The 20,935-nt window shown below is 40.5% G+C and overlaps 2 protein-coding genes across 4 annotated transcripts in view; one reads left to right on the forward strand and one right to left on the reverse strand.

The window, feature by feature from the left end:
- Positions 1–9,394, forward strand: part of Naa25 (N-alpha-acetyltransferase 25, NatB auxiliary subunit) — a 67,352-nt gene extending 57,958 nt beyond the window's left edge. For all 3 annotated transcript variants that reach the window (XM_047561486.1, XM_047561484.1, XM_047561485.1), the window contains 3 exons: positions 799–909; positions 2,956–3,102; positions 6,895–9,394. In XM_047561486.1, the coding sequence (XP_047417442.1) occupies positions 799–909; positions 2,956–3,102; positions 6,895–7,017 (381 nt within the window). In that variant the 3' untranslated portion in view covers positions 7,018–9,394. The remainder of the gene's footprint in view (positions 1–798; positions 910–2,955; positions 3,103–6,894) is intronic.
- Positions 9,395–13,029: 3,635 nt separating this feature from the next.
- On the reverse strand, positions 13,030–20,837 carry Erp29 (endoplasmic reticulum protein 29). The gene is given in 4 exon segments (XM_047562433.1): positions 13,030–13,520; positions 13,523–13,819; positions 15,997–16,135; positions 20,496–20,837. Coding segments are annotated over 4 exon segments (783 nt in total). The 5' UTR covers positions 20,640–20,837; the 3' UTR covers positions 13,030–13,317.
- Positions 20,838–20,935: the final 98 nt, after the last annotated feature.

Below are 20,935 nucleotides of genomic sequence, written 5' to 3' on the forward strand. Positions count from 1 at the left end.
TTTTTATTTTGAGACAGGATCTTGCTATGTTGCTTAGGGCCTTGCTACATTGCTGAGGCTGGCCTGGAACTTGCTATCCTCCTAGGTCAGTCCCCCAAGTGTCTGGGATTCCAGGTATCTGCCACCATGCCTGTCTCCATTTATCTTCAGTCAAGATTTCCAAGTGAAATGGTGTCTTACCTGGCTGGCAAAGCATATGGAGAGAGCCATGTTATAAAGAATCATTGGATTCAATGCCTAGGAATTTGGACTTTACACTAAGCGAAAAGGATGTTAATAGATCCCCAATTCTACAGAGATGTGAAAGAGAAGTAGAATGGAATGGAGGGTATGGAGTTAGCTGAGAGAGCCAGAAGAATAAAGACGTAGGTAGGGTATTTGAAGTATTCCGAGCAGATAAAAAAGTGCTAAATCTACATGTGACTGTAGAAAAGAAAGACTGGTGCTGCGTAAAGGCTAAGATTCTATCCCCAGCTCCTACCCTCCCTGCCCCTCCCCATGCCCCCAAAAGAATTAAGAATAAAGACATGAGAGTGAAAATAAATTCAGGGGAGAAATCGAAAGGAATTGGATAGGGTCTCGGGATGTAGCTTAGAGTTATAGCACTTGGCTAACATGTAGGAGGCCCTGGGTTCATCCCCAGTACTGTATGCCCTCTCTGCCCCCCCAAAAAAGAAAAAAATGAAAAGAGATTCAAATAGAACTTCCAGTTAGAATATCTTTTTTTAATTCATTACTCTTAACTTCCTGATCATATTGCAATCTTGATTAATTAATTTGCAAATTTTCCACTTTCAGACTATTTCTATTATCCTTTGGGTGTCCAGTTACTGTGAGAGTATCTTGCGACCATACAAATTAAATTTACAAAAAAAGAAAAAGAAGAAAAAAGAAACCAGCATCATCATGGTAATAACAGAAAAATACAAGTAATAATCTGGCTACAGACTGCTTTTTCTTTTCAAAAGTTTTCCTGCATGTTTTAAGAGTCATTAGGATCCTATAAGTATTCTTTTTCTCTGTCAATTTTTTTTTTTTTTCCTTTTTAAAATAATCTTACTAGGTAGTCACTTGTCCAGGCTGATCTTGAACTCATGGACTTAAGCAATCTTCCTGTCTCACCCTCCCAAATTGCTGGGATTATAGGAATATGTCACTATGCACTTTTGATATTTCTTGAATGAAAAGTTAGCCTTCCTAGTTGATTGACTAAGTCTCTCATGTTTTTATACACACACACACACACACACACACACACACACATGAATGACATGTTTATGTGTCTTTAAAATTTGAAAATTTTGGGCTGGGGATATAGCTCAGTTGGTAGAGTGCTTGCCTTGCAAGCACAAGGCCCTGGGTTCAATCCCCAGGACTGCAAAAAAAATAAAATTGAAAATTTTTTTGATATCTTTTTTTTTTGGTATTATGGAATGAATCCGGGATATTTTGCCACTGAGGGAAATCCCCAGCTCTCTTTATTTTTAATTTCGAGACAGGGTTTCACTAAGTTGCTTAGGGTCTTGCTCAGTCACTGAGGCTAGCCTCGAACTTGCAATCATCCTGCCTCAACCTCTTGAGTTGCTACTATTCCAGGTGTGTATCACTATACCTGGCTTGATGATATATTTTCTGTTCTTTGCTCAAATTTCCTCTCGTAGAAGTATATTTCTTATTGTTATGTCCATATTTCCTCAACTTCCCCCACACCCCACTAGAAATTAAAGTTAGGTATGCTTTATCACCACATTGTTCCTGACCTATTGATGTTTTACGCTGTTGGGTTCTTAATAATGTTATTAATCCTCTATCACAAAAGAAGCAATTTTTTAAAAAAAATTGTCATCTGCTTTTTTTTTTTAATTTTTAGTTATAGATGGACATGATATCTTTATTTATTTTTATGTGGTGCTGAGAATCAAACCCAGTGCTTCACATGTACTAGGCAAGCGCTCTATCACTGAGCCACAACCCCAGCCTTGTCATCTGTTTTTTAATGAATGTTTTTTTGGTCAAAATAGTAATTTTTTAAAAAACAAGAATATCTTTTTAATGGTTTCTAGTTTAGTGTCATGTTTAGAAAGGTTTTTCAACCCATAATTATAGAAGTTGTTAACCAGATCTTCATTGCTGCTTTGTTGGAGCAAACTTTCTTTCCTCCTCCCTCTCCCCCTCCCCTCTACCCCTCCCGCACTCCCTCCTCCCTTCTGCCCTCCCTCCCTTCCTTTCTTCTTTCTAGATTTATTGACTATCATTTAATTTCCCTCTTATCTTTCAGTTTATCTTGGGCCTTTTTTCTTTTCTTTCATTATGCCTGCCCCACCCCATGCCCCACACCCATGAAATGGAGGATCAGACCCAAGACTTTGTGCATGCTAATTAGGGGCTCTACCATGGTAGCTGCACTCCCAGCACTTTGTTAATTTACTTATAAAGGGTTATTCATAAATACAATTTAGTTACAAAACCACCTGGCTTTAATATAACTTCAAAATGTATCTGTTAGAGCACTGTTCCCCTTCTCTGTTTTTTTTTTTTTTTTTCTGAATTTTCTGGTCTGTTGCCATCCTTTGCTTTTTTTCTATTCGAACTTAAACTATTATGTTTCTTTATTCATTAACATTATAGGAAATCTTAAAGATGTGAAGAGAGGTGGTAGAGTTTCCTGACCGTGGGTTGAAGGACAAACCACCATATTTTCTAGTAGAATCTCTTCTCCAGTTCTCCAGAATATAATAAAATCTCACTTTTAAAAATGCTTAAGTTATCCTTTTTGAGTTTGCAGTTATATTGTTTGGTGGTATGAGACTGTCTTAATATCCAAAACTATTTCCTTTCCTGTTATAGCACAAGTCATGGTATAGCATGCAGTCAGCATACCTATGTGTTATAAGCATTGGTAATGTGTTTAATAGTAGTTCATTTTTTAAAAAATGTTTCAAATCCTGTTCCCAGCCACCTGTCTTCACCAGTTTCCAAGACTATGTTTCTGGACTTCAGACTTTAATTTCTAATGCTGTGGATCATATTAAGGGACTTGAAACACATCTAATTGCACTTAAGCTTGAAGAACTTATTATAGAGGACTCTTCTTTCTCTCCGGTAAGAGATTATAGACAATCAGTCATGTTTTTTATATATACATTAAAATGTTATCTTTATCAAAAGTACAATTTAATTTTTAATCCATCATTTTCTCCTTATAAGATTTGTTGCTAGTTGGGTGTGGTGGTACATGCTTGTAATTCCAGCTACTTCAGAGGCTGAGGTTAAAGGATCTCAAGTTCAAGTTACCCTGGGCAACTTAATGAGACCCTGTCTTAAAAAGTACTGGGGATGTAGTTTAGAGGTAGAACACTTCTAGGCTTGATCTCCTATATTCCAAAACAAAACCAGCCACTAACCACCAAAACCCAAACAAAACCCAGAAAGCGTAAGACAAAGACTTGTGATTAGAAGGTGCTTTGGCAAGTTTTCTGTTGTGGTGTTGGTTTTGGGGTTTTTCTCCCTTTCTTTATATTTTTGGGTTATGCCTATACCATTAAAACTAATGCCAGCATTATTAATTGTTTCCTATTTTGAGTACCAGATGGAATCAGACATACTCTTAGGATTCAGGGACAATTTCCGTAAGAACTTACATGTTGCTGAGTAGGCTGCCTTCCTTTCTACCCCAATAGTTATCACCTGACGAAAGAGATGCTGGGCATCAGAAATAATTATGTCACTGATCATTAGGCTAGAACACACCAGCCAAAAAGGGAATGAATGAATTAGTGTTCACAACCATCAGGTGTCTCCTGATATTATTTTAGGACCTTTTCTTAAAATTCTGCTAATTATTAGCAAAATCCCTGCAAAGTTTTATTTTTAAAATATGGATCTCCCCTTCCTTCTCCTTGTGCTGGAGATTGAACCCAGGACCTCACATGGTAGGCAGTTGTCCTACCACCAAACTGTACCCTTAGCAATTCATTTTAAAAAAATATATGTGGATTATTTCTGGAGAATGTGAATTCAGCCACCTGGAGTTGGCTTAGGATTTTGGTAGGGGTCAGCAGGGCAGTGGTAGAGCAATCTGTTTCCAGCCAGCTGTTCTAATAATGAAATTCTGATCTTAGAGAATGCTTCCCTCTAGTAGATGTCTGACCTGAATCTTTGCTGATGAGGGAACTCATCCAGTAATCTGAGGACAAATGTCAGCCTAGTTTCAGACCCCGACTCAGACCTTCCTAGGGGAGAGAATAAATGGAATCTTGCTTGGTACACCAACCTTAAAAGACTGTAAGCCTCTCTTTTGTAAAACTTAAACATGTTAGAGCTTTGGATAGTGTGCTTACTGTGAGGAGAGCCCAGAGCATTTGCCATTACCAAAGACTGATGAGAGAAAGCAGTCTTGTTCACAATGAAATAAATGAGTGAGTGAGAGAGACAATCTTACTGGAATGGGTATTTTTAGAGGTGATTAATTTTCACCAGGCACATGGAAAAGGAGGAAAGGGATCCCAAGTTGGAGGTTGTCAGGAAAAGCACAGAGGCGGAAAGTGAAATATGTTTGGCACAGTGAGTCAGTTGGCAGAGGCATAGAATGTAGAATGTGGGAAGGACTGTTACTCTCTGGGCATCAATTTCTTTATCTATAAATGAAGATGATGATAATACCTATTTCATAGGATCATGGTGAGGATTAAACAAATTATCCTTTATTAAAGTCATGATACATGTAGTACACTGAGGAGTACCAGTCACCAAGTAGTTTCCATATAGTGCTGAGTAGTCTTTTGAGTTAACAACAACAACAAAAAAACCCCAGCCCTCTTCAATTCACTTTCCATTAGGTTTATTTCTTATTTCCTTCCTTTTTCTAAACTTGAAGTCCAGTGTATAAGGTCTTTGGACTCTACCTTTAGTTGTGTGTCAAGACCTTTTTTGTGTATTTATAGTCAAGGAGAAAATGTACAGTATTATTGTATTTTGTACTTTTTAAAAAGTAAATGATTTACTGTTATGTAGCTTGGCTGCAAAATCTGTTCATATCTGTTCAGGTCAAGGTGCAGTCACACATGCATGTAATCCCAGTGACTTGGAAGCTGAGGCAGGAGAATCACAAGTTTAAGGCCAGATTTAGTAACTTAGCAACACCTGTGTGAATCTCAAAGCAAAAAATAAAGAGGACTGAGGATGGAGCTCAGTGGTGAAAGCACTCCTGGGTCCCATCCCCAGTACCATACACATACATAATCTGCTCAGGCTAACTAATATGGACAAATCTTGTTCATTTAGTAACTGTATAGTACTCCAAATAGGAATGCACCACAACCATTGAACATTTTTAGCTTGTTTCTTGTGTGTGTCTTGGCAGTGGGTGGGGTACTGGGGATTGAAATCAAGAACACATTACCACTGAGCTACAACCCTTGCCCCTATTTTATTTTTTATTCTGAGACAGGGTCTGGCTAAGTTGCCCAGGCTGACCTCAAACTTGAGATCTTCCTGGCTTAGCCTCCCAAGTAGCTGGGATATAGCTACACCACCTCACCCAGCAGGATGTTTCTTTACACAGTCATTCCTTAGTATCTGTGTGGGATTTTTTTTTCTTTTCTCTAGAATACATGCTTGCATGCACACATACACTGAGGATACCCAAGTTCCATGGCCCTTATATAAAATGGTGTAGCATTTGTATCAAACCTAACAACACATCTTCCTGTATGCTTAAAATTATCTCTAGATTATTTATCTTTTTTAATACAATATAAATGCTATGTAAACAGTTGTTATATTATTCTGATATTAGTGACAATAAAAACAGTCTTATGTTCAACACAGACCAATTTTTTTTCTCTCTGAGGTTTGGATCTGCAGTTGGTTGAATGCATGGCGTGCAGAACCCGTGAATGTGTAGGACCAGCTTTATTTGCATTTATATATACTAAGTGAAAATTTTTCATACAAACCTTTCTACTTCTAAGTTAGATAAGATCTTAAGTAGCAGTATTCATGGGTCAGAAAGTGTTACCTGGTTTCTTCTGCAGTCCTGGGCTTTGCAACTCTGCCAACTTCATGTAAACATACCCAGTCCTCAGCCATCTTCATTTGTGTTTGAACACTCCTTCCCTTTATTTTTTGTGGTTTCTATCATAGCAAATATGAGGCAGCAAATTTTTAATTCATACATTTAAGAAGGCTTTGAGAGAGCTCTGTCTTTTATCACTTGGTCTCTTATACCTATAGACCTTCAGTGTGGAGGGAGACTTGTCAGTGTGGAAAAGATATAGTTGGTAAAGCTGAGGCCTTTCGATAGTGGCTATGATGATGTCTAAGCCAGTAATAAATTTCTACTTTGTTGTTTTGATGTAAACAAAAAAAATTAGATGTCTCTGTACTTTGTGCAGCTTATAACAAAATAGTAATAATTTTATGTCCAAACTACTTAGTAATAATTTACCACCTTTTTTCTTGATGAAAAGTTAGCAGTAAGAAATTTGTTTTCCTACTTTATATAACTTATAACAAAGGTACTTGATGGAATGCTGTTGCTGAAGCAACAGGGTCTTGGTGAAAAACCACATTGAAAAATATACATCTGTGAATAGCTTTAGCCTCTGCATTTAAAATGATTTTTTTTTTAGTTGTTGATGGACCTTTATTTTTATTCATTTTATATGTGGTGCTGAGAATTGAACCCAGTGCCTCATACATGCTAGGTGAGTGCTCTTACCACTGAGCCACAACCCCAGCCCTAGCCTCTGCATTTTGATACTGAAAATTACTCATTCTATTCTGATGGAGCTTGCATTGAGGTAATGGTAGTTTTAACTTTTATCTGAGGAACTCTAATCTGGGAGAATGATTGTTGAGCAACACCACTTATTTTTGTCTCTTCCTTTGTAGGAAGAAAGAAAATTTTCAAAGACTGTACAAGGGAAAGTGCAGAGCAGTTACCTACACTCACTTCTGGAAATGGGGGAGCTGCTGAAAAAAAGACTTGAGACCACAAAGAAACTAAAAATTTAAGGAAGTGTGGACCACAGGCACTGATGATTCTATAGCAGAAAATGACGACACTATCTTCCCAGGCGAAAGCAACATCTAGTTGACCATCATTTTAATCCAGAACTTCCTCATAAAATGCATGAAGGACTTTGATCGTGAATTAATTTTTTTAGGTATTAAATATATACAGCTGATTAAATTATTGTATATAAACCAGAAGCAGGACCCTCATCTGGGTTTGACCACTTTTTATAAATGTTCATATGCATATGGCAGCAACAAGAGAATCCCTTACTTTTCTTGCCTCCCATCACCAGAAACATCTGGGAGGGAGGGGGTTTCTATTTAAAAGCAGCAATAGAAATTAAGCATAAAGCATTGACCTCAAAGCAGCTGGACGGCCCTCTCATTATAGCAGTGGGAGTTTAGTCTGTTCTTGAGCCATAGGAAGCAGAAAGGAGAAGCAGAGGGGGAGATGACCAAGAGCAGGCCCTTTTCCACTGCCCCAAGGCAGGTCCACAGCAGACCTCAGGCGAGACTGAGCATAATCACTTGCCCTGAAGGGCACCACTCAGATGACCACAGGTGCTGATTTATTTTGGCTTAATAATCCTGATAGCCAAGATAGCCCCATCCTCGTTCCTGTGAAAGTTAAATCTCATATAGGGAGGCAAGGAAGACTCTGTTAATTTATAGCTGTTTAAAGAGGAAAGTTAAAGGAGACCATTTAACAAGACTGCTGAGGACTAGCTTGCTGTCATTCATCCATTTGGGAAATATGGGAATCACTGTTTTTCAAGAGATGTGTACATAATTTATGCAGGCAATACTGATCCTTACTTCATCAGTTTTGTGTTATATACTGCATTCGATTCATGAATCATATATATATATGTGTGTATATATATATATATATATGCTTGAAAATTAATTACTATTTTAGTGTTTTCAAGTGGGGGGGTTTGGTGAGGAAGGAATATATATTATGGATTTAACCTAGGTATTAAGTTTTAGGCTGGCAAAAGAAATGTTATCCAGTGGGTTTAATGTTCAGTCTATTTCTTGAAACTTAAGAATTATACCAGGATTGTATTTACTTTGTTCACCTGGACATTTAGTCCCTTCAGAGGTTGGTCTGGTAGAAAAAGATAAAAACTCTTGAAAACGTTATACAATTTTTACACTTTCTTTGATAACTTTTTTTTTTTTTTTTTAGTGTTTGAATTCCTGCTACTGTTTTTGGTCTATTACCTAAATACAGTTAAAGTTAGTAATTCTGTAAGGGCAAAGAAATGACTTTGATGAGGAAATTCAAGCATCTGATGGAGGATTGGTCTTAAAGACCTTTTCACGGTCCTTTCCTATGCACTGCTCCAGTGAAATGTGATACTTACTTTTTTTAAAGCAACCAAAAGAACTGGGAAAATCTGTGTATGCAAAGTTTGCATTTTGTTCCTTCTTGACTTTATTATTCATAATTTGATATAGTGATTAATAACTGTTGGAACTTCCAAGAAAATTTTTAGAAATTATATTACCTGTTCAAAGTAAGACTTGTTGGGAAACCTAGTCCATCAAGTAATTTCAAAATATATTTTATATAAATTAGTAGCTACAGGGGTCACACACCCCATCCTAAAGGAAAGAACTTTGCTGAATAAGATGAACTGAGCATACTGATTGATTCTGAATATCCTTTAATGACAATGTATCATTAGTTCATATAACTATGGCCTGTTTTAGATGGAACTGTGTATATTTGGAGGGTGTGTATATGGCTATGTTCTTGGAATGATGTTTCTTTGCATATCCAAAAAAGTACTGTACAAAGAAATAGAAATGCTCTTTGATACAAGTCTATGATCAATCTAGCATACATGCTTAATGGACTGGCCTTCGTCAGGGACTGTTGTGACTCTAATGGTCTGCCTAACTGGTCTCCTGCCTTGGGGTATCTGGGACCTCTACTGGTTTTACTGACAAATAATGTTACCTTGAAGTTATGCTTCCTTTGTTACTTGCTGATTTTCCTACTAAATGTAGCATTTCAGTTAGATCCAACTCTCACATTTGAGATAACTGTAAAAAGAATGAAATTATGCAGAAATGGCCAATATCTTTTATCAATCTGTTCCTTGGGAAACTGTCATGCACTATAAATTGTGTACAGTTTAAAATATATACATACATATATATATATATATTCTTACATGAGTAAAAAGCACCCTCTCCCATCAATTGTATGTCATTGATATTTGAAGAGAATTCCCAAATAATCCACTGCTGCTGTTGCTTTTGGTTTGTATGAGTTTTTTGTTTAGTTTTTGTGTGGTAAGTTGATATTTAAAAAAAAAAAAAAAAGAAAAAAAAAAAGGAAAGGAGAAAAAAACCACGACTACTGTTTACAGACTGAAAAATTATTGCCTTTTATACTACTGAGATCCCTAAGTTAGATTCTCCAAACTAAACATTTGGTTTAAGTCATTTACCTGGATAAAAGGTAGATAAATTTTTAGTGTTCTCCACGTAATGGGAAAAAAAAAAAAATGCCTAGTTGTGTTGCCCATCAATTTTGTATATTTTCATAATTTTAATTGTTCAAAATTGCATTATATTTTGCAATCACTATGTTCAATCTGGATTTGTCTTTCATTTTTAATATAAAAGGGGGTTTCAGTGTATCTACAGGCTTGTTATTGAAACTCTTCCTGCTTATTTGATGTGATTTATTAATATGGGAAGTCTATATTCTTCCTTATTCAGAATTAAGTGAAACAGCACATCTAAACTGGGTTATTTATATAAAATTTTCATTTTATGTTGGCATTTCTGCCTGGTTCATTTTGTTCAGGTTCTTAGATGCTACAACCTTCTAAATGGTGTAACTCATCTCAATTTTGTATTGAAGTGCTATATCTTCAGCAAAATTTTATTATTTGAAAATTAAAAATTTGTATTCCAAGGCCACCATTCCTTTGGCTTAAAAGTAGTACCTTCCATACTCAATTATTACTGAGCAGTTACTGACCATGCTTCAAGATTCCTAACTTTCAGGCTCTGTTAATATAAGGGAAATGAAACCCTCTATCCTAGTTATTAGCTGTTGAAGTGGGGAAAGGCCATAAATAATAGTTATGTAGCAAAGTTCTACTTAATGTAAATCAGGGTATGTGATAAGTGTTGAGAGAGTCACTTCAGATCTGATCAGGAGAGGATCTCAGTGGTGATACTGGACATGAATGATGAATATTTGTCAGTCATGGAAAAAGGAACACAGTTAGAAAGGCCCCAAGGTAGGGAACTGCTGAGCATGTTCCAGTAACTTAGGGAAAGGAGTGGAAAGGGGTCAGCATTCAGATAGAAACTAGAGTGGGGACAAGTCAGGACCTATAGCCAGGGGAAGGGCTGAGTTTATTCTAAATGTAATGGGAAGTTACTGGAGGATTTCAGGCAGACTGATGACATGATTTACCCAAGGGTACCCACAAGCTGAGATTCAAATTTGATTTGGGCAGATTGACAACCCAATGGAAATAGCTGTTTTTCCAGTATCCTTTCTGTCCTGTGATATTAAATCCCTTTATGTATCCCTGAAGAGTCAGTTTTGGCCTATTTTTTCAGCTATAAGTTAGCTCCCTCCCAGTATTCTCTTTTAACTAAAGGCAGGTCCTTGCGTGTACCTAACTTGCTTTTCTTAAAAGTTCAGCTCCAGTTTATATTTTTTTTAACATTCCCCTTATTATTGGATGCTGTAGCCTTGATGCAGACACATATTTCACAGTGAAGATTGCAGGGTAAAGCTAACATAAGTTGAAAGCTCATAAAAATTGTGTGTGGGGTTCCTACTGCACTTGTGCTTGAGGGACAGAGCTTTTCTGCAACCTATAGTGTCCACATATAGCCCAGGAAACATGGGTTCCCAAAAATAAGTGAAAAGCTATTCTCCAACACCATCTTATTCTTACTCTTGATGGTCACAAATTCCCAGATTTTTAGTTCTGTATGAATACTGTCTCCTAATGTAATAACGCCAATACTTTTTGTGGCATTAGTCACTGAGAATTGTTGGTAATTAAAATTATTCTTGGGTTGGAGTTGTGGCTCAGTGGTAGTGCTTGCCTAGCACATGAGGCACTGGGTTGAATCTCAGCACCATGTAAAATAAAGATATTGTGTCCATCTACAACTTATTTTTTAAAAAATCATTCTTGGCACCATTTGACAAATTTCCAAGTTCCTTAGAACAAAAATTCTTCAAGTTGGATATGGTGTTTGCTCTGCTTCAGGTTATCAAGAAAGTCCCTTAAAATTGTACCCAGTTGTTTGATTCTAGGAAGCCATTCCATGTAGCCTTCAGTCACAATATTTATTAGATGCTAAGAACAAAAGCTCTCATACATGATCATCTAGTCCACCCTGGCTTTAGAAGTAATACCTACCCTGAACCCATCCAAGGACATACTAAGAAACAAGATTAAGCCACATTCAGGGACTCGGGATGCTTTTTGGTTTGAGTCCTTGTCTGCCATTTGTCTACTTAATTTTTTTGGTAGTTGGACAGCATGCCTTTATTTATTCGTTTATTTTTATGTGGTGCTAGGGATTGAACTCAGTGCCTTACATGTGCTAGGCAAGTGCTACAGCCCTGTGTATTTACTCTTGATTTCCCTAAACCAGTTGAGTACTACTTTGTTTTTTTAGAAGCAATCCAGCTTAGATGGGAAGCAGTAACAGCTAAAGCAAGTTTGGAAGTTTTGAAAGCATCCCAAGAGACTGAGAGTTTCAATTAGAATTTAAATAATGAAGCCCAGTAGTGGCCCACACAGGTAATCCCAGTGGCTTGGGAGGCTAAGGCAGGAGGATCGCAGGCCCCAAGCCAGCCTCAGCAAATTGAGGCAGTAAGCAACTCAGTGAGACCCTGTCTCTAAATAAAATACACAATAGGGCTGGGGATATGGCTCAGTGGTTGAGTGCCCCCTGAGTTCAATCCCTGGTAACTTCCTCCCCACTCCCCCCCCATAAAAAAGTTTAAATAGTGAGCAGGGGAAAACTTTGAAATTATTAGGTTATAAAAAAATACATTATTTCCTCAAATGTGGAAACCATACGCAGGCTGCGGCCTGTGGGCTGGCAGGGATTCAGGTGTGAATACCTTTTACCTAATTGGATTGAACTGTTAGCCTCGACTATGGTAATTTTTTGTTTTCTCCAATTGAACACATGGGTTTTTCTCCATTTTTGTTTTGTTCCCAATGACACTTTAAATACCAGTGTGGCTGAAATGGAGGAAAACATTAACTTTTCTTTGCAGGCATGCAATTAAATGAAATTTCAGGAGTAGCAGTTTGGTATTTTCAAATAGTGAAATGTGACTGTGCAGATAACTACTTATCACTTCTCGAGACTATTTGGAAGTCAATACAATGCCCTCCACCCCCATTTTTTAAAATATATTTTTTTAGTTGTTGATGAACCTTTATTCATTCTTTATATGTGATGCAGAGAATCAAACCCAGTGCCTCACACATTCGAGGCATGTGCTCTACCAATAAGCCACAACCTCAGCCCTCTCCACTTCTTAAAAGTTGGTATTTACTGAGTAACCAACTGTGACGAGGTGACTGAGCTTGAAAACAATTTTTTTTTAAACTTTCAAACATGACTAAATCCTATCATTTTGTTTTCTAAACTCTAAAAACATTGTGTCAGTAAAACTAAAATTTACTATACACATCTCATAGAGCAGCACTGTTCAATATTGGTTAAATGGTGCTGCTGTTGAGTTTTAAGGACTAAGAACACTGGTGACACATTTTACTATCCAGTTAATTCACCAGAGTCTAGACATCAGTGAAAAATAAAGGTTTTACCTTAAGCTGGGATCAGTTTCCAGTATTATCAGGATAATTGTTTCCCTGGTAGAGTGGAGTCCATACCAGCTTAGATTCAAAAAAGAACTGAGAAGTAGAAGTAAGCAGGTTATAGGCCAACATAAATGTGAAGAAAATAGAAAATAAACTGAATGGCTTCAGGTCCACTTAATCAAAACACTGAACTTTAATTAGGTCAGAATTACACCTGTCAAGGACCTTGGCAGTACCCTCCTTTATAGCACCAGTTCCTTCTGAGGGGGCACTTCAGTGGCCACCTGAGTCAATGCTTCAGCTATCCCCAGAGACTTGCCAAGTATGGCCACATCAGCATCCATGTCCAGGCATACTCCGGGCTCAGAATTCCAACACCCTCTCTTAAGGGTCTCACGGCCAGCAGGTAACTCTCCCCTTCCCACCCTAGCAAACCCTGGAATACCCGCGTGCCTCTTCACAGCTCCTCCTTCTCAAACCCCTTCTTCTGGAAGGCAGTCAGGATGTTTAAGCTCTTCTGGAGCTCCTCCTTCTTCCCATCACTCATCTTGTTCTTCTCAATCAGCTTGGTGATCCGGGTCATCTCTGATGCTGGGAAGTCCTCACCTTGATCTAAGACCTTTCCCATGACCTTCAGATACTGCTCGGCCCACTTCTTTCAGTCTCCTTCACACTCAAGAGGTTGTCCTGCCCCTGCTTCAAAAGGGCCTGGCGGGCCTCCACACTAGAGGCCCTGATGAATTCCCCTGCCAGAGCATCATACACAGGCAGGCAGCCAGGCATACCCAGGTAGACTCCTTGTCCCTTTAGCCAGCGCTGGATGGCTCCAACTTTAACTACCCCACTGTATGGAACTGGGTTCTCAAAGTCCCCGTCCCGAAAGAGGTAGAAGACTGGGTAGTTCTCTTTGTCCAGCTTGTATTTCTCACCCAGCTCCATGTTCAGCTTGTCCCCATAATCTGTGAACAGAAAGCAGAGATGAGTAAGACCACGACAAACGCAGGGTAAGATATCACCACAAGGCCTGAGTGGAGAATAATCATCATCTTGGCTGTGTAATGGCTCAGTGAGGTTTATCTACACAGACCTCGTTGACTTTCCTCTGCCACTTCCTAGCCATGTGGCATCTGTCAAGTCATTTAACTGCTCTGAACTGTCTTGATTTGTAAAGCAAATCCACTAAATGATCCTGTTTGAAGTGCCAAGGATCCAAGAGTGATTCAGAGTATCAAGTTCTTTGACCTCAAGTATTTCCGGGGGTGGGGTGTGAACTGGGTATAGCCCAGGGGTGCTTAACCGCTAAGCAACATCCCTAGCCCTTTTTATTTTGAGGCAAGGTCTTGCTAAGTTGCTTAGGGTCTCGCTTGTTGAAGCTGGCTTTGAACTTGCTATTCTCCTGTCTCAGCCTCCTGGGTTGCTGGGATTATAGGCATGTGTCACCACACCTGGCAAGGAGTTTATATTCAAAGGGTGAGAAGGAAGACAGTGTACAAGTGAACATAAATGATTAGTGCCATGAAGAAAATCAACAGTGATGTGACAGAGTGGGTAAGAAAGCCCACTTCAGGTGGTCACGGAGAGCCACCTTGTAGAGATGGCATAAGCTGAGGGACTGAAATGCCACACAGCCAGCCATGTGAAGATCTGGGAAGAGTGTTTCAGGAAGAAAGGACCCCAGTGCAAGAGCTCTGTGCCAGGCCTGAGCTGAGAATATTTAAGGATTACAAAGGCAAAGGACTGGCAGGTAGCCAAGTGGTAGCACATGGCTCACATATGCAAGACCCTGGGTTCCATGCCCAGCCCCTGTATTGTAAGGGGGAAAAAAATCACCAAGGTTAGTTTGGAGTTTAGTAAGAAAGGGGAGTGTGTGGTAGGTGAGGAAAGCAGTTCCTGCCACGTGAGAGCTGCTGCGAGACTCCAGGAGGCACTATGTACAAGAGATTCAGCCAGAGTTCAGTGCTTAATCTGTGGCAGCTGCTATGAGTATTTCCAATATTCTTTCTAAAAAGCAGTAGCAGTCCCAGTGTGACAATTGTTTTTTTTTTTTACCCTTGGCAAGAAGAAATGGCTGAGAGCAACTATTTCTGGGTAACAGTGTCAAAAGCCTGGGGTTCTAACCCTAGTTGTGCCATTTAACAGCTCTATTAACTTGAGTGAGTTACTCTTAAGCATCAATTTAACTTGAAAAAAAGGGGTAACAGTACCAGTCACAAGGGTAAAATATGTGTAAAATATTTAGCACAGTGGTTTGGCACACAGTAAACATGAATGTAAGCCATTGTCATGACTATTATTCAAAAAACCCCAAGGGAACTTGAAGTTGAGACAAAAATGACTGACTGCTATGGACAGGTGGGCCAGTGATTTCTACTGACAGAGACTCTAGTAAATTCCCATTTCACTTGGGAATAAATTCCCATTTCACTCAGGAATGGAGGCATCCTAGTTGGGAGGATGCTGAAGTAGGTAAGAGCGGGCTGCACTTCCTTAGGTGGAGCTCTGGCTCAGCCATCCCATACCCCGTGGCCTAGGAAGTCATGTAAGCTCCTGAGCTTCAGGTTTTCAAGTATAATATGGAGACAATAACTCTTGCTTCTCAAACAGGACTCAAGTGAAGATTAAAACTTTAATGTCTGTAGATCTTTACAGACCGTAAACCAATAAACATGACATATTATTAAAGTTGCCACTGTGGTTAAGAGTTACCCTTGGATTAGTGGTGGCACCAGTAGTGTATCTGAGCTAAAAACAAAACCCAACAGTGTTGGTATAAAAGCTGAAACGAAGACAGAAAAGATCTGGCCATGTTGTCCCCTAGAAGGCCTGGAACTCCCTGTGCCCATCCCCCTGCAAGGAAAGCTCAAAGGTCTCAAAGTAAGCTAAATGTCAGGTGGGTGAAGGGTGAGGGAAGAGGGGCTCCGTTCCCTTAGGCACCTTCAAGCCTGAGATGAGGCTCCCACATCCCAGAATCTGCTGAGATCAACCTTGCTGTAGATACTAGATTCCTTGAGAGGTCATAAACCCATTTACTCTTTGTGTGCAGTTCAGACGGAAAGGCACCAAGCACTCCCCTACCAAACAGATTACCTAACTTCCTTCCCCCAGCCCTTCCCGGTGGTCTTGAACTTGTGCATACCTGAGATCCCCACCTCTGCCACCAAGAGATCATCGCTGGAGGCCGAGTTTTCAGCCAGACGCTTGAACTCATCCTGCTTCTCACCGTAGGGGTACTGGGTGTCGAACTTCACCAAGACGAACTTGCTTTTGGGAATGACCTGAGGGCGCATAGAGCTGAGCAAGTGGGGTGTTCCAGGGACATTTGGGGTGAATTCCCCTTCCCAAGGGGCCCGTGTTTAAAAACCAGTGGAAACAAGCCCACAAAGGATACCAGCTCTTACAAGATAATGTTCATTTATTCACCCCGTGATTCACTAAGCAACTGAGTGTCTGCTCTGCACTGAGCATCCCATTAGGTACATGTTCACACTAAGAGAAACATACAACTCAATCTAGAGTAAATAAAGCTAAGACCCTCCTCTCCACTGTTCCTTTCAGTAAGCCCGAGGAGACCCTTAGCATGCAATTCATATCCCATCATGCCCATCATCCTAGGAAGCCTTTCTCAGTAAATCTGACAAAAATCAAACAAAAAATATCTAAAAAGGTGTAGATACCACGAAGGATGCTTTGGCTAGAACTCTGGTTCTTAAACTGTGAAGGACAAGATTTTAATTTTAAATACAATTCAGTGGGATTTAGTACATTAACGATATTATGTGAATACCATGACTACCTAGCTCCAGCACATTTTCATCACCCCCAAAGGAAACCCACATCCATTAAGCAGTCACTCCCCATCCTCTTCTTGCCCCAGCCACCTCCATGGATTTATCTATTTTGATGGAATAATAAAATCTGTAGTCTCCTATGTCTGGCTTCTTTGCCTTGGCATAATGTTCTTATGGCCGCCCATGTTGTAGCGTGTTATCAGTACTGCACTCGTATTTCTGGCCAAATAAACCATTTATTAGTTGAAGGATGTTTGGGTTGTTTCTACCTTTTGGCTAACACTGTGAATAGTATGGCCCTGAAGATGTGTCATGTTTTTGTTTGAACAGCCACATTAAATTCTTTTGGATATACCTAGGAGTGGAACTGCAGGGGTCATATAGTAAGCTATACGTACAGGGTAAACCAAAGACTTCCTTTTGATGTTTCTTTTAATGTACAAATAAATAAGCTGACTTTGGTCAGTAATGTTGCCTTCCCATTGTCTCACAACCTTTTGCTTTTCTAATTCAGTGATGAACTCACTCAGATTTTCATCACAGGAAATCACTGTCCATAAATGGTCAAGCTCACAGAATTCCAACTGCATCGGAGAACTCAACATTTTTGCTAGTCTGTATCCCTTACTGTATACTGATGTCCATTTGACTTCAGGTTTTTAAGAATATTTAACAGTGTCTAGGGACATAAAGGAGCCACCAGAACAGGTCATCTGTGGCCACTGACTATGTAAAGTTTGAGCTCTGAGGGTCTAGAGGCAAGGAAGATTTAAAATCAGATCACATCCCTCCAGCCCAAGTGGCCTTGTTTCAGTTCAACACACTACACTTGACCCCACTTGCAGCCTTTGTATTTGTTCTCTCCTGGCTGGAACTCCCTTTTCCTGGCTCCATTTGTTCTATGGTTATCTCTTTACATTCGAGGTTCAATTTAAATGGTCCCTTCATTACAAATGGAGAGGCCTCCTTAACCATCTAAGATTGCTTCATTACCATGAGACTGATGTATTTTCTTCATACACTGACTGTTCTCTGAAATCCTTATTTGCCTGTTTTCTGTCCTTCCCAGTAGACTGTACGTTCATGAAAACAAGGACCTTGTCTGACCTATTTTCTGCTGCATGGTTAAGACCCCACAGTACCTGCATGTGGCAGATGCTCTGAAAACATGTTAAATGAACAGAACTCTAGGAGCCTTTAGTAGCAAATGCTACGCGTTCGAGATGGGGAGGGGGAAAAAGAAAGTTTAAAAGCACAACATAGTATTTCTATCTTCAAGGGGCCTACACTTGTATTATGTAATAATGCTAATAACTGGATAGTGCTTTAACACTGAAATAGAATTGAGAGATCTCCATCTTTTACTTTCACCATTCTTGGCTACTAGGTAAGACAGAATGGTTTTGAATGGCAAATATTTGCATAAAAATTGCTATTTTATGCGGTAGGTAGGCACCTTCTAATTGCTTTAGAACTCTCCTTCATTCATCCTTGAGGAATCAACTCTACTGTATCTACAATGAGGCAACTTGCTTCTTCAAAGTAGAGATAAATTCTTTTCTCATTCATAATAAAGTCACTAAGGGCCCATTACTTACTAGGTACTGTTCTAAGTGAACACAGCAATGAACAAAACAGTGGGTCATTTATCAAATGAAGCTAACATTCTAGTGATGGTGAAGAGAAAGGAATGAAAATGTTAGAAATCACTAAAAAGCACAGCATGTTGAACAAGGTTGCTGGACAAAACACTAAGAAATTCCCATTACATTCAGTGGTGATGGAAGAGAGAATTGGAAAGAGATTGGAGAAAACATTTGTTCATAAAGCCATAACTTATTGAGCACCTTCTCTGTGACATATAACCTGCTATGCTTTGCAGATAATCAGGAACAAAGAATATGATCACAAGCATATGAAATTCTAGGGTGAGAGACAGATGGTAGAATTGACAAGGAACAAAATCAGTTATGAGTGCTCTACAGAGTAACAACAACAGGGGAATGACTGGCACTTCAGCCTGGGGGTGGGGGAAATCAAGGAAGGGTTCTGAGAGGTAACATTGAACCTAAGCCTAAACAATGGGAAGAAATAAGCCTTTCAAAGATTGGGCCGAGAATACTCTAGTCACAGGGAAAGGTTAGTGCAAATGTATGAAGGCAGACACGAGCTAGGAATATTCAAGGGATAGAATGCAGGCCTGTATGGTTGGAGCAGAGAGGATGAGGGAAAATTGTCAGGAAATAGGAGAGGGAACCAAGGAACAGATCACATAGTGTGGTGTCTCAAGGTGGAAGCAGGGAAGACAGGAGGAGTCTACCCCAAGGACAGCCTAGACCACGGAGGTAGTGGTAAAGATGGCACAGCACTTTTTTTTTTTTTTTTTTTTTTTTTTTTGGTACCTTATGGTACAACGTTTCTCTGAGTCACACTTGATCTGTGATGTAACCCAATTCCCATGCAGTGGGGAGGGGTAGGTGCATCACTTTGCCAATAAAGGACCAAAACCCACAGGTGCCATGTGGTGCCCACAACCAACCAGCCATATCTATGCTTTTAAGTTCTTGGAACTTTGCCTTCAGTGAGCTACAAGTGTGAAGTTCACCACAGGCAACTCTTTTGAAAACAGCAGGGGATGGGGCTTAGCTCAGTGGTGGAGTGCTTGTTTGCCTGCTATATGTGAGGCACTGTGTTCAATCATCAGCACCACATAAAAATAAAAAAATAAAATAAAGGTATTGTGTACATCCACAACTAAAAATATTTCTGAAAAAAAGGATGCTGTCCATCTACAACTACAAAAAACAAAAGAAAACAAAACAAAACAAAAACCAACAGAAGAGTTCGACCACTTGAGACAGACACATTTAGAGTTCCACTTCTTGGTTTCACTTCCTTGCAAAGGGTACAAAATTAGAAAATAAAACGACTGCCTCTCTCTCAACACTTAGCTTGCCCATATAGTGGAAGTTAAAAGACAGGTGCAGGAGAACAGGAGTGGGACTATGGTGTTGCACCAAGCCTTCAATGTTTCCACGGTCCATTTACCTAGGCCAGGATTCCAAATTTTTTAAAGGGCGGCGGGGAGGGGTAGTGGCAAAGTCTATGCTTTGACCCGATTTTATTCATTCTGTTCCCGAGATATATCCTAAAGGTTGGCTTTTCTGTAGTTTATTCTTTTTTTTTAATATTTATTTTTTTGTTGTAGATGAACACAATACCTTTATTTTATTTACTTTTATGCGGTGCTCAGAATCGAACCCAGTACCTCACACGTACTAGGCAAGTGCCTCTGCCACTGAGCTACAACAGCCCTGTAGCTTAGTCTTAACGTCAGCACTTTTCTGCGAGAGGCGTACTATCTGAACACTTTGCATGTTGCCAAGCCTGCAATCCATCCTCAGGAGGGGCACGGACAGGCATACTAATGTGCTGAGTTCTTCCTGCCACCCCCACCCACTGTGGGAGCCAGGTAGCATCGACTTCGCCCCGCCCTCCAGTCTCCCACTTGGGACTCAAGGATTGGATATCGCCCGGCACCGTCCTCGTTCCCTAGAGGAGCACCTCGTTCCCTCGGCTGCATCTTCCGCAGCTCTGCTGCCAAAAAGAGGAAACAAACATAAATGATGCAAAGGCAAGAGTGGGCCGGACCCCGGAGCGTGTGTGCTCCGGAGTCACGGTAAGCCCCTGTCCCAGGCTCCCCCGGGCCTACCGCACGGTAGGAAAACCTCAGATGGTCGCTACGAGACCGCCTTCCGCCTGCCTTCGGTGTCCAAGGTTCCCCACCGGCTCGCGCGCCCCTGGCACGCTGGCTGCACCTGCGCGCAATGTCCCCCGACCCCGTTACCTTGTAGAAAGTGATTGTATCCAAGGGAAGGGCCCCTTTAGTGTGCAGGCCGCTGCTGCCATGCGGAGTGGAGAGGAGCAGGAGGCTCAGGAGAAAGGGAAGAAGCGGGGAGAGAGAAGCGGCGCAGGGCAGGGCGGCAGCCATAACGCCGGATAGTAAGAGTCAGAGGTTGGATGGTCGTAGTGGGGAACTACAGCGGCCACGTGACTCGAAGGGCGGGCCCGAGCGCGCGCAAGAGGACACCCGGGAGGGTCACGCCGGCCTACGGCAAAAAGGAAGGGGTCGTTCAGGGGGCGGAGTCACGTGAGAGTGTACGTGTCCAGAGGGTTAGCGGGGGAGGGAAAGGGACCGCCGCGCACGCGCACTCGGCCAAGCTCGTGCCGGCCCCAGGAAGGTGAAGTCACGTGAGAGGAAGGGCGGGAAAACCGGGCCGACCGCGC

This window comes from Sciurus carolinensis, chromosome 8 (assembly GCF_902686445.1).
Source record: "Sciurus carolinensis chromosome 8, mSciCar1.2, whole genome shotgun sequence".
NCBI lineage: Eukaryota > Metazoa > Chordata > Mammalia > Rodentia > Sciuridae > Sciurus > Sciurus carolinensis.